Genomic DNA, 13,281 nt, shown 5'->3' on the forward strand with positions numbered 1-13,281 from the left:
GTCTAAAGCACACTTAAAAAGTGATTCAACACTTTATAGTCCACATTCCCAAAAAGATGAAAATTAAAAAAAAAAGCATTTTGTAGTACTTACGTGTAACTCAATTTTGTGATTTCGATTAGTTTAGGTAATTTTTTTTTTTAATTGAAAGCAGCTAATTATTTTATTTATAGCGAGTATATACAGACAGATATGGATATCGTTTTAGTAGTATATATCTTGGATTTTTTATTAGGACGTTCGTCAATCTACTATCATGTTTAAAAAAAAAACATTCTCAAACAAGCTCAAATAATATGTAGTATCATGGTCTTGTATAATTTCTAACTTTATTTTTGACTCGACTCGCAAAAATATAGTTTTTTTATTATTAGTAAAAAACAAGGAGAAATTGGTTATCGTGCATATATACATACAGTCCAGCAGAATGAAAAGAGAAAACAGATGGTCCCGTGTTGTTGCTTTCTCTTTCTAGACCCCAGGGCCGGATCTACCATATGGCTTTTTGGGCTTGAGCCCAGGGCCCGAGCAGAGTCAATACAAAGTCAATGATAGTGCGAAAGAGTCCGTAAATTTATTAAATTAAACAGATCGTATGGTTTGCAGCCTCAGTTGTGCTATTAATCAAACCCATTCAATTCAACGTTCAGATATGTCTTAGGTGGGCCCCTAAGTAGTGTTAGCCCAGGGCCCCCTAAACTTACGGTACGGCCCTGCTAGACCCTTAACATAATATCTTCTACGCTAGACATAACGTTCATATAAAATTTTTATTCAAATATTGGTTACAGTAAGAACTAAAGCTGCAGCGATAAATCTGCTTTATGTAATCTAATCAAACTGATAACTTAGAGCGCTAGATCGCTGTAAGGAATACTTTTCTCGCGACCAAAACGTCGTAAGCGCCGTGAATTTCAAGGCGCTTACGCGTTTCGTTCAACGTACTGTAATAATACGACTCGAAATATTCTACAATGGCGCGGTCTCTTGATAAATATTCGATATAAATCTTATATGTCTGTATATAATTATGACTTATCGGGAATTAGAAAGAGACGGAAACATATTTCTATTCCGATTTCTCATTAAACTATATCTTTGTGTTAAATCTTTTATGTAAAGCCAAAGATACTTTTTTTTATAAATACATAAATTTAAATTATATTTAAATGCTGCTATAATAATATTTAATTAGTTATTTAATAATGGAACTTATATTTATATAAAAATAATAATAATAAACTTTACTTTAAGTATTAATTATAATAACAATATTACTGAAATTATTGTAAATAGACTTTCAATATAACGTTATACAGATGTTTGTTTGATTAATGTAATTTTATGACATTTCCATGTAATTTTATAACTCACAGACTCATCTTATATAAATACTAGCTTAACCTGCGGTTTTACTCGGCCGAAATTCATAAAACACAAACTTCAAACCCCCTTTTTACCCACTTAGGGGTGTAGTTTCGTAAAATCCTTTCTCGGCTAATGTCTACAGCCTATAAGAAACCAGTCAATCAAGTTTGTAGGAGATATAGATTTCGTTTTTACATATATAGGTAAAAAATATTTGTTATATTCGACATTGTTTAAATCAATAAATATAAATTTGAATAGAAAGTGTTTTGTAACTCTCCTATAGATGGCGTTACAGCACGTCAACATATGTACCTTTAAACCAAACATAATAATTTATATATGTAGGTGTTATCCTGTGCCCTTTTTGTGTGCTGTCTATACCTTCGTACGAGTACATTGCTCGTACATTTAAACAAAATCATCCTTCCCATTTTCCCTTAAAGTTAAAATTACCATTAATTGATTCTCAGTGAGAGTCTACGTCGCAAGGGGTACGTAAAGATTCGGATATCGTTTATGTTGGACAGTGTCGTGAGTTATATAATTTTTTTTGTATGTTAATATTAACAAATATATACACTATACATATAGAGGATTCATTTAATCAATATCAATTGACATTTCGACTTTTATAAAGATCATATCAATCTTGTTTAGGCAGTTTAGTTAAACAATGCTATTCTTGAATGTCAAATTAATAATGACTACACCTGTACAAGATAGCTTGATCTTTTTGACAGATGTAAATTTTTCTGATCGACACAACTTTGCAACGACGAAAATATTATTTTCTTAATTTAATGATTGTAAAAATTGTAAAAATAATTAAAAAAAATACATATAAAACAATAGTTCCTAACGATTCAAGCGTGATCCGAAAATTTTAAGACTTTTTCTATTATATATTATTGCTTCAAAGTAAAATTTAAATAGAAACACTGAAAATAATAGACGCTTGTACAATGTTACGTCAGTCGGACGGTAGGGACGCGAATAACAGGCAGTAACTGTTACAAATATCGATTACAAAAATCCTTATTAAGTTATTGTTACGAACGGGGGTCCTTTTGGTTGGGGTCTCTTTAGCTGGTATAACTCTTTTTAGAAAAATAAGTTACAAAAAAATTTAATTCTAATTTGAATTACGCTTTCCGTCGTTCCATCGACTGTTATATATGTTATATTTTCTGTTTCCCATCACTAGCCCGTCTGTCAAAAAGATCAAGCTAACTTGAACAGGGTATAAGTTCAGAAAAGTGCGTTAACTAAACGCGAACCAAACAATGTTCATAAGGGAGGCATTTTTATAAATATCTCGTTATTAAAAATAATTTTAGAAATTGTAACATTGATATTTGTTTTATATTGTTTAATATTACTATCGTTTTTGACAGCAATTGTGATTGTGATGACAATATTTGTTGTTTTTTTTTTTAATTGATTTTGATGTTGCAATTTTTAATATTACTAGAGATAATAATGTGTATCAGATTTTTACAAATTCCTTTTATCATAGATAATAGTGATTTCCATAGAATGTGTACATGGTATATACGAAACCAAAAAAAGAAAACAATTTTATATATTTTTAAGTGTTCTTTTGAATAAATCATTCAAATATATTAGATAACTGAAAATAATTGATATTTATTTGTTTGTATCGTACCGATTCGATTGAAATTTACTATATTCGTTGTGATATAGGCGTTTCCACGTATATGGCAACATCTGTGTTCTTCAAAGTTGCCAACGATTACGATATTGTACCAATTTTTGTTGGCAACGTGTAAGTTTCAGATTTCTCCATGTGTGGGCGCAGCTTTATGTTAGTTTCGCAATATTTTGTATCAACCTGTAACTAGTGACGGAAATTTAAATAAATTGTTTAAAATATTTGGTGTTTATTTTATTTAAATCCTTCAATACATTTTTTAAAAAAGTGTAAATTCATAGTGTTTGATCCCGACCTCTACACTTGAAAAGCCAATATTATCCCAAATATTTTAAAATGGTTTAACTAATAAATTAAAAAAAAAAAAAAAATTTTTAAATTGAACGTTATCGTTCGTTCACTGATGTAATCTTGTTTGTATTTTTTTTTGCTGTCTCTGCTCTTTTATTAACACGCACTGACGTCTAATACGCGCCAGCAATTTAAAATGAAGGAAAATAGTCCATAGTTCAATGTAAACACAACCATAAGTACAGACGACAGAAACTGCGCGATATTTCTCTTATATTTTATTTAACTTTAATAAATATATTTATTATAATCAAGGAGATTGAATTTAAGAAGCTTGTATTAAAATTCAAGCACAGGTTCGAATGTAGAATCTGCTGAGAAATCAATCTTCACATCTGTGAAGATTGATATAATCTTATATAAAGTAATATGTCTACATATTTTATGTCATAGGATTGCGATTCATTTTCGCCGGTACGAGTACTAACACCATCACTATTTTTTGTTAACTTTTGTAATAATAAAACCAAAAATAAACTTCAAAAATCGTTTAATAGTTTATTTAATACATTTTGCAGGTAATAAATACATAACGAAAAAGTATATTTTAACATTTAAAATGATTATCAAATTCATTGATATAAAACCGAAACAATTAAAAAAAAAAAAAACACTTCCAAACACTTATGCACAGATAATAAACACTCTACAAAAAGTCAAAAAGAAAAAAAAAAACACTTTAATTTAAAACAACATTTATAGTATATTAAATTTAAAATACTGAATTCTCTATTTCGAATTTATGTTTGTGCAGGATACAATCTAGAAGATTTAAAACACCTTGCGTTGTTGCCTCAACTTCTCCACAGGAGTGCTGGTTAATTTCCCCCCAAAAAAGACTTAAATTCAACGGGGAACCCTATAACCATTCTCTTAACCATTCTAAGACCATAATATATACAATTGTTTTGATCAATTTTGATTACTATATTTACATAAGCTTCCTTATATCAATAATTCTTGTAACAAATTATTAATTGAATAGAATTTGGCAAGAACCGTTGAATAAACATTTTACAATTGATTACTGAACGATCCGTGAGGTCATTGCATAAATCATATGCTCTACATAAAGATGTGTCGAATACGTAACACAAAGACAGTTCTCGAAGACACGTTTATTTTAATCTTAACTCTTCCCACACGTACGTCATTTTACCGCCACCATTTTTAATTAGTAATCTGACATACCCCTATATATCTCGCCATAAACCCCCTTTGAATTCTCATATCTCTCACAAAAGCGTTCCGTTCTCATAGATATATCCGGGGTATTGATAGACTGTCAATGTGGAGGCAAAATTGTATGAAGATCGATTGAGTCATTAAAACGTATTTATAATATGAAGAGACAAGAAATATCTTGTTGACCATTCATAGCCCGAAAAATAAACAAGATTTTTTGTATGTTTGTCCTTTTAACATAAACGTTTATGCAGACTAACCTAACCATGCGAAGCTATGACGCACCTAGTGTATCTAAAAGGAAACGCCTACAGAGTGTTTTGGTAAACTTTGCTCGAATATAATAACTGATGTATTTTTGTGATTGTGTAAATTTGAAAAAACACCCACTAAGGCCTTATTCACACTATAGTAATCCAACCATAAGTGCAAAAGCCAAATATTGACATTGACATTGACGTTTGACATCGATTTGACGCGTTATCATTGGAGAGCTTAATATATGATATTCGTTATGGATTTGCGAATAAATGGCGTCTTGAACGAAGTTGTTATCGGAACTTTTGAAGTAAAATTAATGTGGATATAAGTAGTTAAGTGTAACAGTGTTGTATTATAAATAAATATATATTAATCAAGAACTGTTAGTAGTGCACAATACAGCTGACCTATTAGCAATTCGGAATACGTAAATCTAAGGTTTGTTTATCGTCAATTCCTTTTCGATTGGAACAGACTATATAATCCTTATGTCGAGAGGTACGTAGAAGCCCATAGATGGCGCTGTAGCTAAATTACTGACAAATCCATGAACTAAAGTGACTCATTTTCATAATACGTTAGTATATTTACGTTTAGTGGCAAAAATAAATACATATAGTTGTTTTAATTTATTATCTAAGTTCTGGGCCGGATTTAGGGCAACCGGACAACTGCCTCGAGGCCTCCTCCTCCCCCTCAATAGAGATACCGACGAGTTAACAATTTCAATGTAAATATGTTTAGATATTTAGATATAGTCATGTTATAATAATATTAATAATTACTGTTTCAAAAGATACCGATACAAAGACTTAATACATTATTGACAAACATTACAGACATGAAATTGTTCAAATTAAAGTAACGATTAGGGGTCTCTATTCCTCTGGCCACACCTCCACACCTTTAAATCCGGTCCTGTCTAACTTTGTTTTCTATTCACAAGTGATACATTGTCAATAAACACTGGCTAACCACACGCATATATCGCTCCCAAACGCTCTTCAAGTCCGCCTCCCTGGAAAACATTGTTACTAAATTAATCTATATTTTTTACCTTAAATATTTCTTTATTGGTGAGCGGACTGTCAAATGGGCCACCTGATGGTAAGCGGTCACCACCGCCCATAGACGTTGACGCTGAAATTAACCTTGAGAACAAAGATGTTATGTCCCTTGTGCCTGTTACGCTGGCTCACACACCCTTCAAACCGAAACACAACAATACTATTTATTACTGTTACCTGGTGGTACCTCCCCAGGCGGGCTCGCACAAAACCCTACCACCAAGTAATTTTTTTACAACAATTAACATAAACAAAAATATTAATTATGACAAAGAATCTGTTTCGGTACACGTGACCTTGGGTATTCATTTCGTTAAACGTTGCGGTGTATACCAAAATTAGTGATATTTATTAACAAACTTGAAGTCAGAGGCCTAGAGGCTGGAACAGGTTAATCTTAAACGAAGATTTCGGTAGCGAACCCGGTCAAGTATGACTGAACTTTGATGCTTAATTTGTGTTTACAATTCATCTCTTTCTCGATGAAGGAAAACATCATGAGGTAACCTGCATGTTTTAAATGAAACTCCACACGTATGAGAAGCTTAGTCTACGTGAGCTTCTCATCAACAGGAAGCCGTAGCCCAGCAGTGGGATATCAACAGTCGGTTGTTACTACATAAATGTTACTATTATCGAACTTACCTTAAGACGTCCATTTGTAGAGCGCACTGTTCGTAAGCGCAGAGGAACTGAGCTAAATCGGTTTTGGGCCAGCCACCCATCCTCAATGGTTCGATGCACCTGCAAGACGACAATTAAACAATTACACATGGTAATGGGTTCACCTGATGGTAAGTGGTCACCACCGCCCAGAGACATTGGTGCTTTAAGAAATATTAACCATTCCTTACATCAATTGTATAGGATGGTGCATTATCCTTGGGAACTAAATATTACTGATGGACGGGATAATATCTGATGAGAGAATGGTACCTACACAAAGGCTCGTTAGTGAGTCAGTGTACCAACTGATACGAGAGACATAACATATTAGTCGCAAAAGTTTGGACAACATTCTCTTAAAAACCAACAAATTTCTCGTTAAAATAATGCTTTAATTGAATATAAAAGTTACACACAAATCGGCTTAGCAGTTTAGTAGGAAACAGATAAGCCGGACTCTATAATATCGGAACGCGATCACCTTTCGAGTAGATCCGTAAACAGGGACCGCAGCTCACGACCTCTGTGCAAGTTACACGCGAGACCGACGAGCGCCCTCGTGTACAATCTGTTATTAACAAATATGACATTCGTTTATTATAACAAGCGGAGTCATTCCTCGCACACTCGAAACAGATATACATTGGAATTTCGTGTATGTCAGAGAAAGGGAAGCCAGACAGACTGGCACCGTAACGCGTTACGTAACGAAGCGGTTTATATTCGCATAAGGAGTTATCACTTCAAAAATCACGATAAAAAATCTTTATTTAAAGTAGGCTCATAAGAGCATTTTTGTATCGTCATGTTAGAGTTGAATTAAATGATGAACCCGTTCAGAAACCGGTAAGAAATTCAATAGTTACTCCTTTCCACCATTTTAATCACAGAGTATGTCAATTAAGTAGAATAGGCTACTTGACTGGTTTTTAAAATCTATTTTTAAATCCAAAACGCTACTTTGACAATATGGCGCTGCAATGACGTCGGTGACGTCACTTGCCTGTATTGTAATCTGTGGCACATATAATCCACATAGAAAACAGTAGGCAAACGAGGTTAACCAGCAAGTGACGTCATCATAAGCCCGACCAATCGGGAGCGTTTTGTGTCACGTGACAAACGTTTAAAAAAATGCCATTTTATTTATGGATTTTTGAATAAATTTATTGTTATTTTCAACTTTCGTTAATAAATAAACATTTTTAAGCTCATAATATATACTGATTACAATAATTGACACTTTATTTTTCGTATTGTCAAACAGCCTATTAAATGTATATACATATATCCTCGTGAGGAAACCCGTTTTTGTCTGATGATATTGTGGTATAAATTAGCCCAGCAGTGGGGTTAAATTAAAACTCACCTAAAATTAAGTTCCAACTCCTGATACGATTTCTCCAGCAACTTGGGTTTTAACCTCATGCATATCAAACTGTAAAAAAATATTTATAAAGAACTTAACTTCTCTAAAAATTCTCGTTGATTTAGTTGACAGTTAATAAAAGTTATACTTCTTTTACCTCCAAAGCCAACTACGAAGTAAAAAATTACTTACTGTTTATGTTCTTTCTCTTTATCGAGAAGAATCCTCAGTTCCCGCAGTTCTAGAAGGAACTCTCGGTCCATCTCCGTGTCATAATACTCTGGACCTGTGCAGCTGTACGTCCAGCTTCCCATGATGGCCTGCATACGAAATTTACAAGCATATTACAGGTATTTATAGCAGCAATTATTAAAAACATTCAGATATTGTCTTCAAGTAGGCCTTGACATTCTCTAAAGGCAAAAGCTGAGGTCCTGAGTTCAAACCGAAAATCTGTAACTACCGGGAGCTCCAAGGTGGAAATGTGTACAGCCCCTTGTCTCGGTGCGCACGTAGAGCCGTTGGTGCTACGCCTAAACTTTTTGAGTCCAACAGGATTTGCGGTCCCATCAGATTACGAGAGTGAGCTGTGTACCGTGCACAATAATGTGTCCTGCGTAGTTAATAAATCACCATAGACTATTCCAGCTCACCGATGACATCGCGTCAATTAGATGACAAGTTAGATGTTTATTTGGCTTTTGTCCTCTCGTGGTTGGAATACGCAAGTTGCCAATATCAAGGACACACTCACTTGTGCACAGTGAAAAAAATCGTTGAAGCAGAGATACTGGAGTTTGCGTTTCGTCGTCTCGAATCTCATACAAGCTATGAAGACAACGGCACCATATTTTCTGAAAGGTAAACATATCTATATATATTACAAGCGTCAATATTAACAGGCATATGTTAAACATCGTAGGTTCAATCCTGACTCCTTGGTCTAATGGCGTCCCTCCTGGCACCAGCCTTACGCCTAAATGGGAAGAGGGTTAAGGACCAGATGTAACGATCATAAGATCCTGGGCCACAAAGGACTGAAGTAGAGAACACGCAGATCTATCAATAATTTATTTACACTTTGCATCAGTAACTTTTAAAACAGTAATTAGTAATATTATTATAACTTGACATTATACTAAAATTGTTAACTCATCAGAATATCTATTGGGGAGAACTTCCTCTCTTGCGGAGACCACATTTGGGTTGCGCTATATCCGGTCCTGGTAAATAGCCATATATAATAAATGTACCCAATAAGACCTGATAGAATACGCACTTGGCTAGAGGTTCGGATATGAGGAATGTTGACCGTATGTTCGCCACGACGTTCCCCGGCATCTCCTCCACCGCCTTGAACACGCGACGCACGTTGTCGAACTGCCGCCGGCAGCACCGCAGCGGCGCCCCGGAGCGCTCCGCCACCTGACACGTCACGGGACCAAACACACGTCGTCCGCGATTACACGTGGAAACAAAACCGCTTACACAACGATCTTAGGAAGATCTTTCATTCCCATAAAAGACACAAGTTACCTCTAGAACGTGCTCGGCGATGAAGGAAAACATCGCGAGGATACCTGCGTGTACCTAATTTCAATGAAATTCAGACACATATGTAATGACCAAGTCCGCATTGAGGCAGCGTGGTGGTGTAGGCATCAGCCCAACAGTGGGACATTTACGGCCTCTTACTTTAACTTGAAATTTCTGACTATCTCGTTTGAGCCGACCTTATTTTCTCTTCGTTTCCTATCAGTAATTAATAATACTCTTATGGTATTAAATATACACAAAGGCCCCTCTTAACCGAGGGTGTAGGCCGAAGGGGCCCACCGATATGGTGCATCATTGGCCAGTTACAGACATAACATACCATCGGTAGCCTTAACGAAGAACAGAAGATTTCTTAAAACCTCTTTTTTGGAGAGAGGATATCTTCAGAACACTACTTTTATCCGGACGCTTATTGTCCTAAAGGAACCCTGAAACTGAATATAGGCAATACCGGAACTATTTCCGTTTAGCGTCCTATCGGATCATAATCCGTGACGGAATACAGAGTGCGGCTAGCCGCCCTGACTGAAGTTATTTAATCACAGAGTTCTCACCTCATCGAGATCCTTCCTGTGCCGTGAAGACAGTTTACGGCCTAGCAGTTCTCTAATAACCGCATCGTCTAAGTCATAATATCTGAAATTATAATTTACCAGTTTTTGTTTTCTTCATGATATATGTAGACAGACGAGCAAATGGGACATCTGATAAGCTGGCCACCTACCGGGCATGGGTATGTGGTCACCAACGCCAATAGACAACGGCGCTTTAAGAAATCTTAACATTCCTTACATCGCCAATGCACCACCAACCTTGGGAACTAAGATGTCATGTCTCCTGTGCCTGTAGTTATACTGGCTCACTCACTCCTCAAGCCGGAACACAAAAATACTGAGTACTGCTGTCTGGCGAACTGTCTGTCTGTTATCGAACTAATTTTACAAATTGTGTTTTATTATTAGTTATAATTTCCGTGCGAATTATTTTGTTTTTTACTTTAAAATGACACTTTAATTTTTTTATATTATTTAGTCATACAGATAACACATACTTACTTCTCGATAAGCATATGCTTCGTCGGTTCATCGATTTGAAACACCATCTGTTCGGACAGCTTTGATGGCACCGTCAGAAGTCTCTCTAATAATGCGAATGTTCTGAAATGAAATAATTAGCTCTTAAATTTATGTACTTAAGATTTGATTATTTATTTATTTATTAAATAGAGATCACATTGTCGTAGAACTGTCTGTCTGACTATCATTATGATCAATCTATTAATGTAACTATAGCCTATTCCAAATGAAGTAGGAAAAAAGATAAACAAACCTTTGATCTACGTATATCATGCAATTTGCTAATAACTCAGCTATATTGTGCACTGCTGAGAGTTTGTGATTAACATATCTTTATTTATAATACAACACTATTACACTTAACTACTTATATCCACTTAAATTTTACCAAAACTCCGATAACAATTTCGTCAACATTCAAAATGATTTTTTGTCGCAAATCCATAGTCAAAATCACAGATTAATCAAGCTCTCGACCAATGATATCGCGTCAATTTGCCGTCAAATGTTGTTTATTTGGCTTTTCTCCTCTTATGGTTGGAATAGAGTATACAGTTATAGTTGAGGTAACATCGTAAGTCCTTGGTGGCAGATTGATGTCTCTTTTCTTACCTACTTACTTTAATATTTTAATTCAAATATAATATGACAGTTTAAAATGTTATTAAAACTAAATTTAAATTATTCCTAATTCAAGTCATGACATAAAGGTATTTTTGAATCGTCATGTTACAGTGTGAACTTAATTGTAAACCAACCAATTCATTTAGAATTTCAATTCTACCGAGGAGAATTGACAAGTAACTATTTGTAACAGTTTTGTATGTATGTCTGGAAATCAACAGATAAATAATGCACTATTTTATCAGCTAGATGCTACTTATAATTAGAGTAAATAGCCTTATATACCTATTTACCTAATATTTTACTGACACAAGATTTAAAGACATTGATTTTATTTAACATAAAGTCAATAAACTTATCACTATATCATGAATTACCTGTAATGATCCAAAACATCACTGGCAATAAGTTCAACAGTGGCTCCGGTTTGTTTGCTCACAGCCCGCTGGTGTAACGTAGTGACAGCCTCACTCGCTAGAATCATATTTTATCAAACTATAAGTAGTTTATTCAGGTATAAACTTAGCTCTCATTTACGATTTATAAATATCGGCATTTTTATATATATTATGTAAATTTCCATATCTAATTATTATAAAATGACTGCTTCTCCTGGTTAGAACATGTACATCTTAAGAGATGATTGCAGGTTGAAACTCAGGCAAGCACCACTGAATTTTTATGTGCTTAATTTGAGTGTATAATTCATCTCATGCTTGGTGAAGGAAAACATTGTGAGGAAACCTGCATGTGTTTAATTTCAACAAAATTCTGCCATATGTGAATCTATTATCCCACATGAGAGCAGTGTGGTGGAATATGCTCCTAGCCATCTCCTCAAAGGGACAGGAGGCCTTAGCCCAGCAGTGGGAAATTTAGAGGCTGCACATGTGTATGCATGTGCACCAGTTTTCAGACAGGGCCTTGCTAGTGTGATATGGGAGGCAGTTATAGGTTTAAGAATAAAAAACGTAGTTCAGTTCAGAGATTTAGTCTTGAAAGTTTAACAGACAGACAGACAGAGTTACTTGCACATTCATAATAATAATATAGATTTAAGAGAGTAAGGAAAATTTTGTCTCCAGCATATTTATAAGATAGAATCTATTTTTTGTTATATTTAGTATATGGGAAAGGTCTTAACTCAAATTTGTGCCTTTTCATGGTTACTTATGGTGGTAGTTAATTTGTTCTAATAAATTTTCTGAGTAGTTTACAGCTATCACATAATAAAATAACATATTTGAAAATATAAAAATTGTAACAAATTTTATTTATGTATTATAATGAATAAATTACGGCTTTTAAGGGGAGATTAGTCAACAGCAAGTGTGTGCACAAACACGGGTGTTCAATAGGACGGCAAATACGACATAATCAAAAAAAGTTTAGGTGCAGACTTCAAATTTAAATTGCTGTCCGAGTCACGAGTGTATAGACACTACCGTTATTAGACTCCAAGCTGCTATTGAGAATTAATAGACGGAAAAAAAAATTAGTAACCTTTTTATTAGGACCCGGGTTTAATGGCGAGGACGTCAGGATCTGCAGTCTTATAAGATTGTTACTAGACCAATGATACTGTGGCTTACAAGTATTAACGATTTATAAATAATTTTATGTAACATAAATGTTGATAAAACTTACATGAACATCCTTCGATCCATAGCTGGTATATTTCTGGATCTATTAATGTGAAATTACTAACGAAAACATCTACTTCTGTGTACATTTTAAATTATTAATGGATTTCTTTTCTATTTTACTTTTGGTTTAATTAAAAAAAATTTTTTTTTCGCAAGTGGCACCTGCTATAAATTTAGAAATAGTTTTAATTATTATTATGTTAATATTGACAAATTTTCGTTGACACTGGACGTTGACGTTTTTTAACGTGTGTTGTCATAATATTGTTATTATTTCTTATTGTATATACCACAGATTTCAACAGTAGTGCATTTTAAGTTGTTATTTTAATATTACGTTTATTACGCAAACTATTATTATTAATTTAGTTAATTTTATATATAGGAATTAACAACACTTCACGCTAGTAAAAATATAAATCTTGCAAAGGCTTCC

General features: G+C 34.1%; 1 protein-coding gene across 1 annotated transcript; it reads right to left on the minus strand.

Annotated features, from left to right (window-relative positions):
• Positions 1-5,758: 5,758 nt before the first annotated feature.
• LOC113391602 (acidic fibroblast growth factor intracellular-binding protein) lies at positions 5,759-12,969 on the minus strand. The gene is made up of 11 exons (XM_064219989.1): positions 12,847-12,969; positions 11,577-11,673; positions 10,555-10,656; positions 10,054-10,135; positions 9,222-9,367; positions 8,697-8,796; positions 8,135-8,262; positions 7,943-8,011; positions 7,055-7,141; positions 6,549-6,651; positions 5,759-5,854 (listed from the first exon to the last, which is right to left on the minus strand). Exons 1-10 carry the CDS (start codon positions 12,929-12,931, stop codon positions 6,549-6,551), a joined length of 999 nt encoding a protein of 332 aa, XP_064076059.1. The 5' UTR covers positions 12,932-12,969; the 3' UTR covers positions 5,759-5,854.
• Positions 12,970-13,281: the final 312 nt, after the last annotated feature.

Source organism: Vanessa tameamea, chromosome 30 (genome assembly GCF_037043105.1).
Source record: "Vanessa tameamea isolate UH-Manoa-2023 chromosome 30, ilVanTame1 primary haplotype, whole genome shotgun sequence".
NCBI lineage: Eukaryota > Metazoa > Arthropoda > Insecta > Lepidoptera > Nymphalidae > Vanessa > Vanessa tameamea.

Coding starts and splice junctions, on each gene's coding strand:
- LOC113391602 (XM_064219989.1), bottom strand. CDS start 12,931: ATGTACACAGAAGTAGATGTTTTCGTTAGTAATTTCACATTAATAGAT. Junction 10,136..10,554: donor AAGCATATGCTTATCGAGAA/GTAAGTATGTGT, acceptor TTATAATTTCAG/ATATTATGACTTAGACGATG. Junction 6,652..7,054: donor TTTACGGATCTACTCGAAAG/GTGATCGCGTTC, acceptor GTCGTCTTGCAG/GTGCATCGAACCATTGAGGA.